General features: G+C 49.4%; 1 protein-coding gene across 1 annotated transcript in view; it reads left to right on the plus strand.

Moving 5' to 3' along the window:
• The first annotated feature begins 350 nt into the window (after positions 1–350).
• The window catches only part of LOC132445749 (protein shisa-6), a 48581-nt gene continuing 29749 nt past the window's right edge, over positions 351–19182 (plus strand). The window contains exons 1-5 of the mRNA XM_060035869.1: positions 351–655; positions 1134–2122; positions 7553–7710; positions 11611–11703; positions 12300–12368. Coding sequence (XP_059891852.1) covers positions 1569–2122; positions 7553–7710; positions 11611–11703; positions 12300–12368 — 874 coding nt within the window. The 5' untranslated portion in view covers positions 351–655; positions 1134–1568. The remainder of the gene's footprint in view (positions 656–1133; positions 2123–7552; positions 7711–11610; positions 11704–12299; positions 12369–19182) is intronic.

The following is a 19182-nucleotide window of genomic DNA, read 5'->3' on the forward strand; positions in this document are numbered from 1 at the left end:
GGTTCAACATGATGGATGATTGGATGATTCAACAGATTTTTTATTTATTTTTTTAATTGCCATGGGCCCCCCCTCTGCCTTGGCCCCCCCCACGACTGCCTCACTTTCCCCCGCAGTCCGTCGGCCCTGGGATCAGCCCTACGCATTTTTGTCTAAACCGTACCACATGTTAATCTCAACTCTATAGCAGGTTAGTCTGTGTTATTTTATTCAAAGGTTAGTCTCAGTTTATAATGTTTCACACCAAGGCTCTATAGGCAGCCACAATTCAAGTACGGCTTGACGTGCATACAAACACACACACACACACACGCACACGCACACAGACACACACAGACACTCTAAATCACGAGAGTTGATGAGGAGGTGACTATAGATGTGCAGCGTCGCGTGAGTTGACACCCTCAATGGCGGGAGCTTATAGTGCTTGTCGACGCAGCTCCCGGTTCGTATCGAGCGGTCGCGCGGCGGATAATTAACCCCAAGTACCTGGAGTGGTGACGTAGGCCGCTCCTGTTGTGGGCGGGGGGAGCTAGGAGGAGGAGAAGGAGGGGTGAGGAGCAGCGCAAGAGGTCCTGCCCAGTACCAAGCGGCTTCTTTGATTCCGCGGCAGAGCTCGCGGTCTCCGGTCTCCGGTGCTGGTTAGTGTCGCACGGTAAGAACTTCTCTTTACTGCTCTGTAGTGTTTAGGCAACGCGAGTTAAGGGTCCTGAACACGGGACACTAGGCTGGAACCACACGCGCACTTCTCTTATTTTTGACTTTATTGTTGAGCCAGTAGAATAACGATGGAAAAGCAGAGAAATTAATCTATCAAGTCATTACTACAGTGTTAAAGGTCCTACAGTACTCGTTGCGATACTATTTTTCGAGAGCGTTGCGCGTTCGCTGCCAGGTCCAGACTCCCTGTCCTCAGGTCGCTCTCCGTGGTTCTGAACCTCTGAACCACCCCATGACGCTCGTCTATCTCCGGTGAACGGCGAGCCCACCGTACCGCCAGACTAAATCGTATGGATCCGACCCTGGGGGGTTAGCGGCGCCTTTTAGCGGGTCCTTTCACACCCACCATCCCCCAGGGTTGCGTTTTGTTACGCAGCCTTAATTTACTTCTGCTGAATGTTTCACCTCCGCAGGACGGCCGAAAACGAGACGCTGACTCCTCGGCGACTTGGGAGGGAAAACGCCAAATAACCGGACACAAAAAGAAAAAAAAATAACACTTCCACGGCAAGCGCAAAGTTTGGTACGGACGGAGGATGGAGACGCGCGAGAGGCGCCCTGCTGTGATCGGAGCGGAGCGCGTCCTCGCGCATGACCAGGGCGTGACGCGCTGACCGACCTGCCGGCGACGGCGGGAGAGGGGGGGCAATCTGCGATCATGAACTCCATCAAAGTGACAAGAAGATCGAGAGGAGCACGGGTTTGCTGAGAGGTGGAGGAGTTGGAGAACCAGTAGCCAAGAGAGAGAGGGAGCGAGAGAGAGAGAGAGAGAGAGAGAGAGAGAGAGAGAGAGAGAGAGAGAGAGATAGAGAGAGAGAGAAGGGGCACGGGGTCGCGTCACGAAGACCATGGGGATAAAACATCTTCTCCTGCTCCTGGTCTACTTGGACCCGCTCCACGTGCTGTGTGCCGCTGCGAACAAGAGAACCAAGCCGGCCCCCAAGCGGACCGCACGGCCCCGGGAGGTGAACAGCACCGGCGGGCCGGGCGCCCCCGCCCCGGGCCGGATCCGGGTCACCCAGGTGCAGGCTCCGGCGGTCGGAGCGCACGACACGTGCTTGGGCTACTATGACGTGAGTGGACAGCTGGACAAGGAGTTCGAGTGCAACAACACGGACCATCGCTTCTGCTGCGGCAGCTGCTTCCTGCGCTTCTGCTGCGCAGACCAGGGGAAGCGCCTCGAGCAGAAGTACTGCACGAACTACAACACTCCAGACTGGATAAAGACACAGCCTCCCTCCCCCGCGCCCACGGGGGACACGTACGACCCGGAGCTAGACCAGACCAACACCACGGTGTACATCTCGTGCGGCGTGGTGGCGCTCGTCATAGCCATCGGGATCGGCGCCAAAGTTGCCTACGACAAGGCGACCAAACCGCCGCAGGAGATGAACGTCCACAGGTAGAGAAGTTACGACCTGCTTGTAATGTCTTAATTGTTCTCCTCATGTCGCTGCTTCCCTCGGCTCCTCTCCCTGCGCGTGTCATTTATGTTTTAGGGCAATCAGTAAAACGTTAAGTCATTTAAATAAGTGCGCTAGACTGGAGAAATGAGCACGTTGCATTTGAGCAAATCAAAGTTTCACTGTTCATAATCATCCTCATGCAAAGCAGAAAACAAGAAAATAATAAAGATCAAAGTTATTCTAATAAGGACATCCCTATCAGGAAACTACATCTATAAAATATGACAACGGCATGTTTTTTTAAATGTTTCAGCAAAAATATATAATCTCAATTTGATATCAGATTTTTTTTCCGGCAGAAGACACAAACGTATATCGACCACTCAATCCAATCTGTAGAAGATGTTTGTGTATCTTTGTGTGTGTGGGGGAGGGGGGGGGGGGGGGGGTTGTGTGTGACCGGGTCTGAAGTGTTTGGATGGTGAGACGACCACATTGGGATGACTCCTAAGCTGTCTCTACCCTCTGAGAGGTATCTGAAATGTGAGCGTGAGGAATCAGCAGTGATCCGTTCACTGGGACATGCAGACCGTCAGCCGCCCTAGGGGGTCCATCTCCCGCCTCCACCCTAACGCTCCTTGAGCCTTAGGGCGAGCCACCACCTGAAACACTGCAGCTCCTCACACAGTACTACGGATTGAACCGCAGGACATTGTGGTAGGAACTGGAGTAAATCCTGTTGACCTACAGTGCAATGTTAGGAACTGGAGTAAATCCTGTTGACCTACAGTGCAATGTTAGGAACTGGAGTGAAACCTGTTAAAATGCTAGAAACTAGAGTAAATCCTTTGAACTGCGGTGCAATGTTATAGGAACTGGAGTAAATCCTGCTAAACGGCAGTACAATGTTAAGAACTGGAGTAAATCCTGCTGACCTCCAGTGCAATGTCAGGAACTGGAGTTAATCCTGTTAAAATCCTAGAAACTAGAGTAAAATCCTTTGAACTGCAGTGCAATGTTAGGAACTGGAGTAAAACCTGTTGAACTGCAGTACATCATCCAGAATGCTGCATACTGTAAACTAGGACAGACGGATCTATGTACGCATTTTGTGTGTCCGTGTGTGTGTGTGTGCGCGTGTGTGAATTATTTTGTGTGTGTGTGTGTGTGTTCGTTTTTGTGTACGTGTGTCTGTGTGTTGGCAAGTTTGTGAAGTATGGGGATCTGTGTGTCCTATATTTTGTATATGGTGGTATTCCAAGGAGATGGGTGCGGCGTCATCTCCTGATTGGACGAATCATCTTCAGCCCGTCTGAAGTGGGTCGCAGGGAGGTGTAGCATAGCATACGGTGGCTCAGTGTAGCATATCGCATTGTATAGCGTAGCTTGATCTACAGGACATGGTTAAGCCTAAGAACATTGGAAAACATTGATCATTGAGTCTTAGAGCCATGAGGTATTCCTAGCCTACTATCACATTTTAAGTGGGCCCCCTTTTTTTTCATGGGCGGTGAAACATGGCTGTTTAGGCTTTCACCAAGGCCCGCCCTCTTCGTAGGATCAGATTGACAGGCTACCTGGGTACCCAAAACAGCCGGTAACCGGTGACTCATGCAGTAGCACCCGTTAACACATAGAGCGCAATTTGAGTCCATATTGCATCCTATCCTATGTTCTTGAACCAGCTTTTATGTAGAGATTTGGCCCTGAATTAATACACAGCACTGCTTAGTTACCCACTACACCCCCCATCACCCAAAATAAGTTCTTTCTGGGTTTTGGTTTTCCTTTAATGTAAAGCATTCAAGTCATATTGTATTCTCTAAAGGGGTCTGCTGAGTGGAGCTCCAACATGTTGAGGTTCTCTCTAACCAAGCACTGGGGCAGGGGCGTGTCATGGGGGGGGCTGGGGTCTTGTGATTGGTCACCCTGTGTGCTGCATAAAAGCAATCAGCCAGTTTGAAGGATTTCAAATCTGACAGAATATGATTGAATGTTACAATTGTAAAACACACAATTATTCATTTTTTCTATTCCTATTAGTTTGTGGACTAATGATTAGAGGAAATATTTCCCGTTTGTCAATTTGTAATTTTGTGAAGCATATATTCTGGACATTATTCTACAAGGTTAGCCTGGATCTGAACACATTGCTAGCAGTAGTGACGTGTCTTCGCTGGGGCGCTCTGCCCAGTGTGAGACACCCTTCAATTTCCCCATGTCATCGTCCACCAAGCAGAAAGGCACTGGGTTCAATCCCTGTTGTCTACATGTGGGCAACCTAGGCAAGATGTCTCAACCACTCCCTGGTCCTTAGTCACCTGTATCTAAATTACATTTCACTTTGGATGAAAGTTCTAGCTTGATGACTTAATAGTTACTAGAACACAATGTTCAATGTGTGATGTTTGCTGGGAGTATTTCAATAGTTTGGTTTGGGGAAATCGTCCACTGTGGGGTGACTAGCTGGCAGACTAGCTAGCTGGCAGGCTACCTTGCTAGCTGGCTAGATGTATGGCAGGCTCGCTGGGCACGTGGAGCCATCCAGAGATAAATGGGTCACGTATAAACTCGCCTCTACAGCCCAGCAGATCCAGCGGTCCTGTTTCATTACATTATAATTGGATCCGAAATGGAGGCGCGGGACTAATTTGTTCTGAGGCTGATGGAAGCTTATGAGGCTGATTGTTTCTCTACCTGTCTGGTCAGCCTTCATTATGGAACAGAGATAACTAAGCGGTAGCTGAGAAAGACCTGGAGCTAACAAGCTGGCCTGGGAGAGGACATCAGCCGCGGTTCATCTCTAATGAACAGTCAGGTCAATACAAATGTTGGTATGTTTAAAATGTCTTCCCTGAGGGGTTGATCACAGCCTTTGTGTTCAGAGGAGATGGTATCCTGACATAATCCTTTGTCTTTAATACTGTTATTGTTTTCAAAATGACTCTTTCGTTAATAGTCCTAGAATTAATGAAGGGAATTCATTCTGATATATCTTTCTATTTGCTATTTAATAATTGAGACACTTTTGTCCAAAGGGATTCACAGTAAACCACCATCTACTGCCTGTAACCACACCACCGCGTTATTGAACCAGGTGAAAACGGTTGGCGATTCCCGTTGGAGGTGGCTCCCGTCCTGACAGAAAACATTCACCAATTAGTTTGGCGACGAACCCTGAGATTGTTTGAGGGGTCCGGAACGACAAGGTGTAATAGCCCCTGACCTCCCTGGTGGGCAGCAGTGTATATCCCCAGGCCGGGACCTTACTGGAAGGCAGGATTGTAATTACCCCAGATAGGGACCTTACATGTGGGCAGTAGTGTAATTACCCCAGGTAGGGACCTTACATGTGGGCAGTAGTGTGATTACCCCAGATAGGGACCTTACATGTGGGCAGTAGTGTGATTACCCCAGGTAGGGACCTTACATGTGGGCAGTAGTGTGATTATCCCAGGTAGGGACCTTACTGGTGGGCAGTAGTGTAATTACCCCAGGTAGGGACCTTACATGTGGGCAGTAGTGTGATTATCCCAGGTAGGGACCTTACTGGTGGGCAGTAGTGTAATTACCCCAGGCCGGGACCTTCCTGGTGAGAAGTAGGAAGGGAGGCGCCCCAGCGTTCATCTCCCAGAACGATATCACAACCAGGCCATGGAGCGTTGAAATGGACCACGACCTCAGAATAGATAGAGGCCAGGGGAGAGGCTGTGGAGAGAGATACAGAGATACAGATATGTCAAGAGAGGCATAGAGAGGGTGAGAGTTCTCCTGACCTTCTTATTCCCAGTGATCATTCATCCATAGTGATGTCGTCCCTGATGTTGTTGGTCTTCTACAGTGACATCATTGGTCTGTAAGATGTCGTTGGTTTGAGGTGATGGAAAGTGACGTGGTGGAACATGAAATCAGCCTCAGTGGACACACTCTCTTCCAGAGCGAATCAGCTCCTGCGGGGAGGTTTCAGGTGTAGGATTTGTGAAAGTGTTTTTGGGGGCGGACCCACGTAGTCTCGGCCGTGACCTTCAGAAGGGGGAAGAGTCTGGAGACAGAGATTTGAGAGCATATCGACCGGCCAGCAGTGCGGTCACGGGGCTGCTGGTGAGACAGGCACTTTGTTCTCAGATTGCAGGAGGCGGGAGGGGTCGGGCGACGGGGGGAGAGTGGTCACACAATGGGAGGAAAATGACCAGAAACTCAAGTGTGAAAAACACAAAAGACCTCTTCAGAGTTCTAATGTCGGGTGGAAAACTCGACTTTCTTTCAATTGTCCTGCGTGGCGAATCAAATATTGCATGTCAAGAAGCAAATTAGACCTAGTTTAGGAAGCCAAAGAAACCGCAGAACGATTTGGCATTTTCGGTTGAGCTTACAAGAAACTTCGGAGCATAAAACACAAAAGACCTCTTCAGAGTCATCCGTCAGGAGGAAACTTGACTTTCATTCTCCTGTTTTACAAATCACAGCTATCATGTTTCAAGATAGAAGTGAAGACGTAGCATAAAAAACTAAAATAATTACACAGCAGAATTTTTATGTGGCATTTTATTTGAAGAGCGGATACCAAGATGTATCTCTAGTTAGCTGGTTTCTGTTGACTGTTTTGAGAAGTTAACTATCTTTCAACATGAGTTTTTTTTCTAACTAGGGTTTAATGTTTTAATAACATGTTCTTTATCTTGTATCTTTGGATATTATTGAATACTTGCTAATTAGAATTGAACTTAATAGGTCTCATGTTTACACTAATCTTTTAACATGTTCTAATACACATGTTTAACTCATCTTTTAATAAGTGGTTTGTGCTGACTGGTGTTTAGCTAATATTTTTATGAGACGTCCTTGCCTACCAGTGTTTTATTAACCTCTTTTAGCTCCAGATTAGGCTGGAACACTTTTAAACCAGGTCACTGTCGCCTGGGATGGAAATAAAATAATAAATGTCTAACGTGTGCTCATTTTACCAGGCAGCTATCCTACTTAAACTGCCGATACATAGGCTACACTGCATTTTCCTCATGAAAATACTCAGTTGTAGAGGAGTGAACTTTACCTTTGACATTGAAAAATAGATACAAATATAGATACTGGTATGTCTATCTACTGTATACACAATATGAGTCTGGTCAAAGTTATTGCAACACATTTTGTTTGATTCAAAATGTAACCGCAGTTGTGAAGTGTAATACGTTTAGTTTGGTTGCTTTTTATTCTTACTGCCAAAATAAAAGTGCTACTGGTACTGTTTGTTCATATACTTTAAGGTGACCTTTCTGAGTTGGCACTGGCTCTATATGGTTTGGCCTCCCTGCTTCGCTACACTCAAGTATAAATCGAGCTGAAAGTACAGCTAAATAAATCACCTAATACTTTACTTTTGGAGACTCTCATAAAACTTCTTGCTTCTCTGTTGTTTATATCTCCAGAGCACTTGCAGACATTTTGCGGCAACAAGGAACCAATCCGACGTCTCTGCATGAACATGAGAACATGGCAGAGTTGGAAGACTCGTCCAAAGACGAAACACCTGTGAGGAACTTCAAGAACCACTACACACCTGTCCATAGCCACGCCCCAAACCATGGTAAGTACACCTGCATAAAAGCCACGCTCCAAACCCTCTCAGTGCACCTGTTCATAGCCATGCCCCCTACCCGCTGTGTACACTCTTCCATTGCCAGGTCCCAATCATACTGAGTACATCTGTATACAGCCACTCCCCCTACATCACTAAGTAGTACAGCTGTCCATAACCACGGCCCACCTAATCACTCGGTAAACCTGTCCAAAGTCACGCCCCTTACTCCACTGAGTACACCTTTGCATAGCCACGCCTCCCACCTCACTGAGTATACCTGTCAACTGCCACGCCCCCTACCTCACTGAGTACACCTGGCCTGCAACCACACCCCCTACCTCACTAGCTTCCCCTCTCCATCTCGCGCCCCATATTTCGCTAGGTACACCTGTGCCAACCTCATTGAGTATTCCTTTACCTGGCCACACCCCCTATCTCGCTGAGGTAGCTTGTCCAAAGTCACGCCCCCCCTTCTTCACTGAGTACACCTGTCCCCACATGGGCAACACGATCAACAGAGGGGTTGAAGGACTCATTGACCTTCATTTCCCCCCTACTTGACTCACAGTGTGTGGTGCTGCCTCCTCCGTCCTCAATAAGACTGGAATCCTCTCCAAGTTGAGCTCTGCGTATGTGGGCCGCTGGGCTGTGACCGACGCCTGCTGAACTAGATGGACAAGGCGTGTAATAGGAGAGTATTATTCATATGTTCGCAGTGCTAAGCTGAAGATACGGAGAGGGTGTGAGCAGCCCAGCTGCGGGAAGGGTCCCATCCCGTATTCCACGGGGCGTCCGATTGGTCGACTAATCTCTGGCTAAAAACGTGACATAGGATGAGATGCGAGCGAACGTGTCGCCGGGCGGACGCGTGTCTTTGTCTTGGGATATTTCCGTCCTGCAGGCGTGGGATTGGCTGGTAGGCGGCGTGCTTGGGGGATGGGGGGCTTTATAAGTGGCCCAGTATGGTGTCCCAGATTCAGACTCTGAGCTGCACTCTGGTGTCAACCGGTACCCTATACACACACACGCACGCGCGCACACACACACACACACGCACACATGCACCATTGCAAACACATTCACAAACACACATTCACACATGCATGGACTCAACCTTACACACATGGACCCACACGCATACATACACACATTCCTGCCCTTAAACGAATGAAAAGACACAAAATCCCACACTGCAGCTACTGTCTCAGTAAGCGCTCCTTTCAAGATAAAATCCTCTCTTTCCACCTGGACGGTCCTTTGTTAATGCAAGCCTGGGTCGTTCCTTTGTCGCTAGTCTGGTATGAAGCAACAGGATGTTCCTCGTAGCAAAACTGCAGTCAGATGCGACTGGATCACCTGACCCGCCGCTGAACTTTAGCATTCGAACGGTCAATAAATACCAGAAACGCCCTGCGAGCAGACACAAGAGCTGGATGTTTCCCTCGGACTGAAGGCCAAGTCCAGATTCATGGTCTTGGTAACGAGCCTCCGAGACGTTTTGGCCTTCGCTCTCTCTCCGACCGCTCCTCGTTCAGACGTCTGGCTGGATTTGTAGCGTCTGGGAGGGGATGAGCAGGACGACCTTCAGGAGATCGCTTGAAAAAAGAGATGAAGCTCCAAAAAAAACGAAGCAGCTGCAGATGGTTTGAAAAGAGGCGAACTGGAGATGAAGGCTGTGTCGGACCGTCGGACATTAATCACATCGTGTACGGTGAGAGTGAAGAGTCAATATGTAAGATAAAAAAAATGACATAAAACAGGTTGTCAAGGTTATTATTGACTCAGCCGTCGGAGCGTTTGTCTTGAGAACAAGAGGTTGACGGTGTAATTCACCCCCCCCCCCTACCCCCCCTTTTCTTGCCCCTGCTGTGTAGCCCTGTCTGAAAATCTGCTGTTTACAGGATATGGATCGTTTTTTGTTCAGGTAGAAATGCCAAGACCCCATCTTCCTGTCCCCCTTCTGGAATTGAAAGCATTCATCGGGCAGACCGGTTGACACGTCAGACGTTCCCCAATGTCACTAACTGTTCAATCGGTCCATCTTTGACAGACAGTTTTATTAAGTTGTAAAAACCGAAGCCTGAGTCAGATGACTTCTGTTAGTGAGATCAGGGTGTTGCTCATTTATATACAAAGTTGACAAATTATGTAAAGATGAAATGTATAAATGCAGGCTTTAAACTTAATTGGTCAGGGGTGTTCTGTACAGAATAATGTTTGTTAATTTCAAAGAGTACTAAGGAAAACATCGAACAGTGCATGGTTTGGAGTGACCAACATGTGTAATAAGATCAGTTTTCTTAACCATAAACTATAAACTATTAACAAGCTCCATTAATTATGAATCGGGCCGATATATGGCATTGGCAGAGCGTTCAAAGTGGCTTACAGCTGCCTTCAACATCTAATTAGACCGAGACAGATAATGTGGTCTTATTAAGGACTGTCCTCATTCCTCAGTACCGGGCCCCAGAGGAGCAGAGGGGCCCAGAGGCCCCTAGGAGCTGACTACTAGTCCAAATGTTTAATCTGGTAAACGAGCGACAACAATACCATCCGGGTTTGGGAGCTCCATCTGGGGTCCCTCTGATGATGATGAGGATGATGGTGATGATGATGAGGAGGAGGAGGAGGAGGAGGAGGAGGAGGAGGAGGAGACCCCCGGTGTATCGACTCCTTTTCATCTTTAACCGTGGCTGACACCCAGATAATTAACTCGTTGGGACAGGTTGACACCCAGAACATCAGCTCGTTAATAACACCCAGAGTATCACCACGTTAGGATGGGACACAGCTATGGTTTTAAACGGACACTCACACACACAGTGTGTGTGAGTGTCATATTACCGGCAATGGGTGAATGGGTGAACGTGCTTGGCGATGTCAACTGTTTGGAGAAGCGTAAGGTTCTAATAAAACATACCAATGTCTAGAAGCCGTCCAAGCTTTGCGTCCTACTATTAGTTATTCATTGTGGAAGGAGATGCATCATGGGTCACCTGGCTGTGAATTGTTTTTCATGTGTCTGTAATCTGGCTGTGAATGAAGTTGTCTGACCGCTGTTAGTGCCTCTCGATGCTGTTTTGTTAAAAGCTTTCAAGATGCACAAGGACACATTTGGAGTCGGTAAAGACCTTGACCTGCTCTTAGATGGGGAGAGAGTGTGGGGGAGAGAGAGAGCGAGAGAGAGAGAAAGAGAGAGAGAGTGAGAGAGAGAGAGAGGGGAAGTAGGGGGAAAGAAAAAAAGGTCCTAGGGAGTCGAGGGAAGAGCGGGCCAGAACATGAGGGAGGACAGTGTAAACATGCAGTCGGGTTTATTGTGTGAAGGTCAAGTTGTTCCCAGAAGACTCCTGAGAGTTGGTGTCTTCACACCAGGCCGTGTCTGACCAGCTGCTGACCCTCTCAGCTCTACTCTCAATCAAGCTGAGAGACCATAAACCCCCACCACCGCCCCACCACCCCGTCTTATATTTTCATTTACTGGGCTGTGGCGATAGAATTAGGCTGCCTGTTTATTTATTTAGTTGTCCGATACGTATGCGTCTCAGGTTACATGAATCGATGTTGCAGATCAATACCGTGTCCATCAGGGGAAAGCCCGAGTTGGTTATTAATGTTGCAACAAGTCGCATTTCTTACTGAAGGTATATTAACGCTGTGTAAGGTTAGGGAAGGTTGACTACCTTAAAGTCGATTAAGGCTGTGTTATGTTAGGGCAAGTTGTCTTACTACAGGTAAATTAAGATTGCGCTAGGTTAGGGCAGTCGGTTCTATATATATGCATTTCTTACTGTAGGTAAACTAGGGTTGCAGCTTGCTGCTGCGCGTTGCGGCTGATATGCTCCAGGTGTGTGTGTTTGTGTGTTTGTGGTTGTGTTGACGTATGTTGTGTGTTCTCTCTCACAGGGCACTATGGCAAGGAGGCGCTGCGCGGGGCCCCGGACATGCACAACTTTATTTCTTCGGGCTTTGTGACGCTCGGACGGGGCCACCTGAAAGGTGAACAGGAAGTGACATCATGATTTAATGAAGGTTATGACTGCAGTATTAATGCTTACACAGAATCCCACAGAAAGCCTGAGTGCATAACACAATGTCTTGTATATCTGACAAAGTGTAATATATATATAATTTTTCACAAAAGACAAATGAAATACATATTAATGTATGTAGTTCAAAGTAATAACTATATTCCTGATAAGTAGAGATCAGTTATCTGTAAACATTTCAAGCATCAAGCATCTTCAACAATTGATGCGTATATGATCACTTAGAGGTCACTGGGGCTAATGCTAAACGCTAGATGATGCTAAATGTACAACATCTTAAAGGTCCCATGACATGCCACCAGGTGTGGTGTGATTAGCCGTTACAAGCCATTTTGGAAATCTGCCCCTTATGACATCCCAGGTGGGCGTGTCCACCTAGCTTGCAACGGCTAATCACACCACACCTGGTGGCATGCCATGGGACCTTTAACTAAGGCATAGAGCGAAGCGGGGTTCGGTTTTAAACCCTGTAAATCTGTTAGTTAACCAGTGTGTAAATCAGACTGGTCGGTGAACCAGTGCTTCTGTGCTTGTGTCTCTCCACAGCACAGCACTCGGTGGATGACCTGGGCCACATGTCGTGGCAGGGCGACCCAGATGCCCCCATCTCCTACGGTAAGTACCCCAACTTACCGTAGGAGGGGGGGGTGAGTCTGGGGTTGGGGTGGGTTGGGGTTGCAGATGGCGGAGGTGGGGGTTGAGGAAGGGCGAGGTTGGGGAGCTGTCAGGTAAGAGATGAGAGTGCAGGGAGGGTGTGTATGGGGGTGGAATGAGGGGGACTGGGGGGGGGGGGGAGGATTTGGGGCTACTGTCAGGGTAGCGACAGGGTCAGGTGACGACCCAGCTGGGGAGAGGATAAGGTTCCTTGCGGGGCGGTAGTCTGGGTTCTCTGCTTGGTCCTGATAAGGAGGCGTTTGGGCGTCACGATGCGTCTACGGGGCTCAGAGTGGCTGGAGGTGATAACCAAAGCCCGCGGTCCATAGCCCGCTAGCTCACGCAGAGTGTTTGCTCGCGTAGCAGGTGAGCTTCCTGCTCCGGGGTTCGTTTGCTGCAGGTGAGCAGACGAAAAAATAATGATCCATTCCATCCGCCTTCTGCATACACTAAACACGCTAGCTGAGTTAGAGGACTGCCGTGCTAGCGCTGGAGTGTACGCCGTTGCAACGGTTATAAGCATCAATAGCATTAGCAAGCACCCGAAGGTGGCGGCGTGCCAGTACACCACCCCCTCTCCACCTAAAGTCCCCAGCAAGGTAAGTACCCGTTTTAACACAATCGCACAATACTGTGGACAAAAAAAAACAACACAAAACTCAATACAGCCAGAATATCCGTACCGTGCAGATAAGTTGTACGTTGAAAGCCCGGGGATGCGCCCTTGTACATTTCTATGCGTGCGCCTTCGCCGGTCGCTGTGTGGCGCTCAAAAGTGTCAGAGGACGGGGTGAGTCTCCGCCGTCTCCACCCGCCCCCAGAGGCAGAGTCTGGGTGATATCGCTGCGCGGCAGCGGCGGCCGCGTCGCATCCCCGCTCCGGCGCGCTCTGCTGGGCAGGAGGAGGAGGCGCGTGCGGGGGGGCCGCCCGGGACCCTGTCGTATCCCAGTTTAGCAGCTGGCTGTCTGAGTGCTCTCCGTGCACTCTGCGTGCACTCCCCTGCCTGTCACGGCCAGACGGACAGATGTGCGCCCTGTCACCGCCCCCCGACCGTACACTCCTTGCCCTTGCCTTTTTTTTCGCTCTTGGATCCCGGCGGTACACACGAGTCGTATTTCACGGCGCGGCGGACGCCCCCCCCCCCGGCGGTCTGACAGGGGCCGCTCGGTGGCGCATGTGCTCGTGATTGACAGGGTGGTTCGCGGCTGGATATTGGATTGAGACTTTCTGTCTGGAAATGAACGTCTGTGGGAGAATGTTTCTCAATATTGGTTTTTGGGGGCAAACTAATAAATTAAACACGCTCTGGTACTTTTGCGGTCAACGATATTTTCAATTATACTTGACAAAGAATAATATTAATAGGACCTGCTCTGGTAGCCCTTAACCGAATTTCTGAAATGTAGGATATTTTCTTGTTACTTATGACAGAATTCTGCATCCAATCATGAAGCAACAAAAATATTAGAACTCTGACAACCAATTGGATTAGGAGTACTTTCACTTACTGTAGGTCTACTTCTCTTCTCTATTCTACTTCCCTGTGGAATGTTGTTCTGAATTCTACTTCTCTGTGGAGTATTGTTCTGTGGTCTACTTCTCTGTAGAGTATTGTTCTGTGTACTTCTCTGTTCTGTAGTTTTGTTCTGTGTACTTCTCTGTAGAGTATTGTTCTGTGTACTTCTCTGTTCTGTAGTTTTGTTCTGTGTACTTCTCTGTTCTGCAGTATTGTTCTGTGTACTTCTCTGTTCTGTAGTTTTGTTCTGTGTACTTCTCTGTTCTGCAGTATTGTTCTGTGTACTATTTCTGTCTGGAAGGGTTAGTGAAGCGGCGCTAGATCCGTCTGATTTGAGGGGGGGGGGGGGAGGGAGGGGGAGAGAGGGAGGGGGAGAGAGGGAGGGGGAGAGAGAGGGAGAGACAGAGGAGCAGAAGGCAGCTGTCGTATCTTCTCCGTACTCCATGATGGATCAACAGAGGCTCCGGTTTCCTGGCTGCTAGCGGCCGACCTGACAGCAGCCAGGCAGCTCCTCCAGAGACTAGACCTACTGCTCCGTCGGTTCAACACAGAACCCTGGATCCATCATCTGGGGCGGAGAGAGTTAGCGGCATAGTGGATAGGGGGTTCTGCTCCATGCTGTAAGGGTTCTGGGTTTAGTCCCCAGTGTCCATAGTTTAACTAAAGGAAACTTAGAGCAAGACGCCCCCTAACCCTTACCTGCTACTTATGCTGGGTGCACACTACAGAATAATTGGGCAGATTTTTATGCCTGATTTCCCCTTGCCCACTCTGGTCAGCAAAACCCTGATTTGTTGGTGGTTCTACAGATTTATTTTCAGAGATCATCCTGTGGATTTTTTTATATTCCAGATCCAATATCCTGTAGTTGGGGGGGGGGGGGGGTTGACGCAGGCAAACCACGATAGGCAATTGGGAGCCACACCAACTTAACGTAATACCAATAATCATTAAGAAATCATAACAGAAGCCATGGCAACAAAAGCAAAAGAGGGATGGTCTTCTCAAATTGAGCAGCAGCTTGTGAAGCGAAAAATATATAATAGAAAAAGCCAGCATAGCTAGTCATCTGCCATGCTTGTTTACACTAAAGTCACGTTTTTCATGTAGAAATCTGTCAAAATATCTCGTCACATTTGTTTTCAAATGCAGGAAGAACTCGCATTGGACTAAATATTCAATAATGGCGCAAATCATAAATAGTACCACCATATCGTCGAAAAAAACATCTTTCAGTACTTTTTCCACTTGGCATGGCTTGGCCGTAACCTATGTCAGGAATAAGTCTTATGGAGCCCCTTAACATTTCACAGCCTTCACTGGCTTGCAGATACATGGTGGGATCAATGTGATGGAGGAATAAATGGTGAATACTCAGCAGATACCCTGCATCCGTCTTCTGGAGCTGACGGGCTCCGCACCGCGTTCTGAAGCGGCGGGAGTCAGTGAAATGTGTGTGTGTGGCGCGGTGGCTGTCGCCGTGTTAACCATGTGATTCATGGATCTATAATTTGTGAGCACTTAACCTGGTGAGAGAACGTCCTCAATGGCGGATAATGTATGGTGTGTGCAACCTCTCTCTCCTCTCTCTGGCTCGGTGTCTCTCGACCAGCTCTCTGGGTGGGAGTCTGCAGGATCCCTCTCTCTCTCTCTCTCTCTCTCTCTCTCGCTCTCGCTCTCTCGCTCTCGCTCTCTCGCTCTCGCTCTCTCGCTCTCTCGCTCTCTCGCTCTCTCGCTCTCTCTCTCGCTAGCTAGCGCCGTGTCTCTCTACCTTCTCCCCGGCAGAAATGCGCAGAATCTGAGGTTAAATGATTCCACCTTTGTGCGCTCGTCCACAATCTGTCACATATCCTGTGTACAAAACACGTCCACCTCCTCAGGGTGTTCGCATCTATTACACCTCTCCTTCTGTCCTCTCTGCCGTCTCCTTCTGTCCTCCCTCCTCCTCTCTTCTCTCTCTTCCTCTTCTCTCTCTTCTCCTCTTCTATCAGCTCTCCTCCTCTCCCATCCCTCTGTTTCTCTCTCCTCCCCTCCTCTCTCCTCCTCCTCCTCCTCCTCCTCCTCTCCCCCCCTCCACTCTCCTCCTGCTCACTATCCTACCTCCTCTCTCCTCCTCCTCCTCCTCCTCTCCCCCCTCCACTCTCCTCCTGCTCCCTATCCTTCCTCCTCTCTCCTCCTCCTCCTCCCCCCCCTCTCACAGCCTGTAGCGTCCATCTTGATTAATTACGAGTTGCCCCCCCATCCCCCCCAAATGTTCTCCTCCTGAGGGAGATGCCCCCCTCCCCACCTCCTCCTTCCTGCTCCTTCGTAAGGTGACCTTGTCTTAGTGGGACACTCGGTAACCTCCACCACCTCCTCCCTACACAACCACCAGCTCCACCAACACCCCACCCCCCCCCCCCCCCCCCCCCCCCCCGGGACACCACAATGTGTTTGGTGACAGAAAAGGGGGGGAGAGAGAGATGGGGGGGAGGGAGAGAAAGGGGGAAAGGGAGGTGAAGAGGGAGTAAGTTAGGGGCCTGGTGGAAAGATGAGAAGATACTGAAAAGCATACAGGAGAGGGAGAGAGGGAGATATGGAGAAAGAAGAGATGGGAAGGGGGGAGAGATGGAGAAAGAAGAGATGGGAAGGGGGGAGAGATGGAAAGGGAGAGGGAGATGGAAAGAGGGAGAGATTGAGGCGAGTGGTAGACTGAGAGGGGGGGAGAGAGAGGGATGCAGAAAGAAAGAGAGAGTGAGAGAAAGAAAGAAAGAGAGAGGGTGAGGAGGGAGGGATAAGAAAGAGTGAGGGTGGGCAGGAAGTGGAAGGTTAAAGTAAACTAGGCTGCTATCCTTTGTTCAGTTTGTCGCTGGTCTCCGCACTTCCCAGTGGCTCCTCCTCTTTCTCACTCTCTGAGGTGGTGAATTTGTTAGGGTAACACCACTGTTAACCACCGGCATGCAAATAAAGCTCCAGGTGTTTGAATAGGTGTCACAAGGTGAGGGTTAGTGTTAGGACATTGATGTTAACTACTGTTGTGTTAATAAAACGGTGTTTGAATCGCTGCCATAACAACAATAGAGGCCATAAAGGAGGTTGAGGACATCTCGGTAGCGTCATTTTATTTGAGCTACAAATCTTCTTCTGGCCGGCCCGAGTCTCTCTCTCCCCGCTTTCATTTCCGATGGACCCCGACTCCGGGCTCCCCCGGCTGGGTAAACCCGGTGGCCGCGCTCCCCCCCCCCCACAGTCTGATTGCATGCCGTAGCTTTACCAGGACGTCGCGCTGTCGTGTAGTGGAGACGGATGGCTCGGTTATAGCGCGTAATGGGACTATCCGTCTGGCGTTACTGTCCCAGGGTCTACGAGCTCCAGCCCAACTTCCTCCCGACGCGCCAGTGGACGCCGGTTATGGAGATGTATGGCGGCAACACTAACAAGCAGAGGGCCGACGGACCCATGTCGACGTGTCGGAAGCCTCTCCTAATGTCTGGGCCCAGTGTTGTGCTGTCGAGGACGGGGAGGGGAAACGGGGGAGGGTCTGACCGGGGGGGAGACGTTTGGGTGGCTGTGAACGGACGTGATCGCAGCCCCTGCGGGTTGTTCGATGGATCGAGTATCGATGAATGACAAAGGGAAATGATGGCCACAATTTCGAAGATGCCTTTAAAACAGCTCGCTGTAATCTCTTTTCTAAGCAGTCGTTATGATCTCTTACGAACAGCTTGCCGCTTGAATCCACTGGAAGCTGTGCCGCTTCTGTCGGCCGCAGGAACACTCATCTAGGTTTCCTTCTCTCTTGTTGTCTCTTCTTTCACGCTCTCTTCCTCTTTCTCCCTCCTCCCTCGCGTCTCCCTTCTCGCGCTCGCCCTAAACACACAAATATCCAATGACACACAAACACGCACGCACGCACTCACAACAAACACTGCTTAGTGCTCTGTGCCGGCCTGTCACACTCGTTTCCATCCAACACTATAATCACATCGGAAGGGTGGACCAGTGCAGAAACACTAGGGGGTGTGTGTGTGTGTGTGTGTGTGTGTGTGTGTGTTTATTTAGACAATTTCCACTGAACATTGAAGCACTTAATTTTCAGTACACACACGCAAGCACGCACACGCGCGCACACACGCATACACACACACAGATTAATATGATATTGATAAATGATGGCTTTGTGTCTGCCTACCTCGACTACATAGCTAAGTGCATGACTAGGAGTCTGCATTGCTCGCTGTCTGACCCCATGGTGGAGATCGAGAGCATGAGGGTGACGGCGTTAGTGTGAAGTGTGATAAGCGATGAGTGCTAAGCTGTCGTGTGTGAACGCGCGGCAGAGTGGATAGCATCCTGGCAGCCATGTTGAATCTTGCTCATCTGGATCCAGCTGTCAGGTGACCTGAATCAGGGAAGGCTCTGAGGAGCAGAACACGGCAAAGCTCTCTCCAGAGAGCCGGCGCCAGCGGTTAGCAGTTGGTGGTTGGCAGTTAGCACGATGCTAATGGCTAAGCTTAACGCGAGGGATAATGGAGTCGCCTGGAGCGTTTAGAGAAATGGATACACACCTGGGCGCCATCACACACACTAGAATATGCACACAGGTAATCACCCCTGATCAGACACACATGATCACACACAGAATACACACACCGATCAACACCCACACATATACACACATGCATGCATAGAGAACGAGACACACACCCGGGCATCACAGACTGAAATGCACACCTGATCACACGCACTCAAATAGGCACACAGGTACACCATGGCGTCATCACACACACACACACATGCACACAAGATACACACACACATGGTATACATATTGACACACAAAGGAGCACAAACTGAAAAAAATCGCACACAGCAATCAAGTGCTTTCCATACATGCAAATACCCAATGCCATGCAAATTCACACACACACACACACACACACACACACACACACACACACACACACACACACACACACACACACACAACACACACACACACACACACACACACACACACGCGCGCGGATAGCTCTAAAAGCGCCCCCCCCCCCCCCCCCCCCCCCCCCCCCCTCCACACACACACACCACTCAGACCCATAATGCACCAGGTGAGTGGGTTCCACCTGGTGCTTATGGGTCTGAGTGCCTCTCTTACAATGATCGTCATCTCTCAGACGTCACCTCCACCATTCCTCTGGTTGGAGTGGATGATTCTAGCTACCTCTCTGCTATCCCGCCAACATATATATATACCACAGAGGCATATATAAACCAAAG

This window comes from Gadus macrocephalus, chromosome 2 (genome assembly GCF_031168955.1).
Source record: "Gadus macrocephalus chromosome 2, ASM3116895v1".
NCBI classification, from domain to species: domain Eukaryota; kingdom Metazoa; phylum Chordata; class Actinopteri; order Gadiformes; family Gadidae; genus Gadus; species Gadus macrocephalus.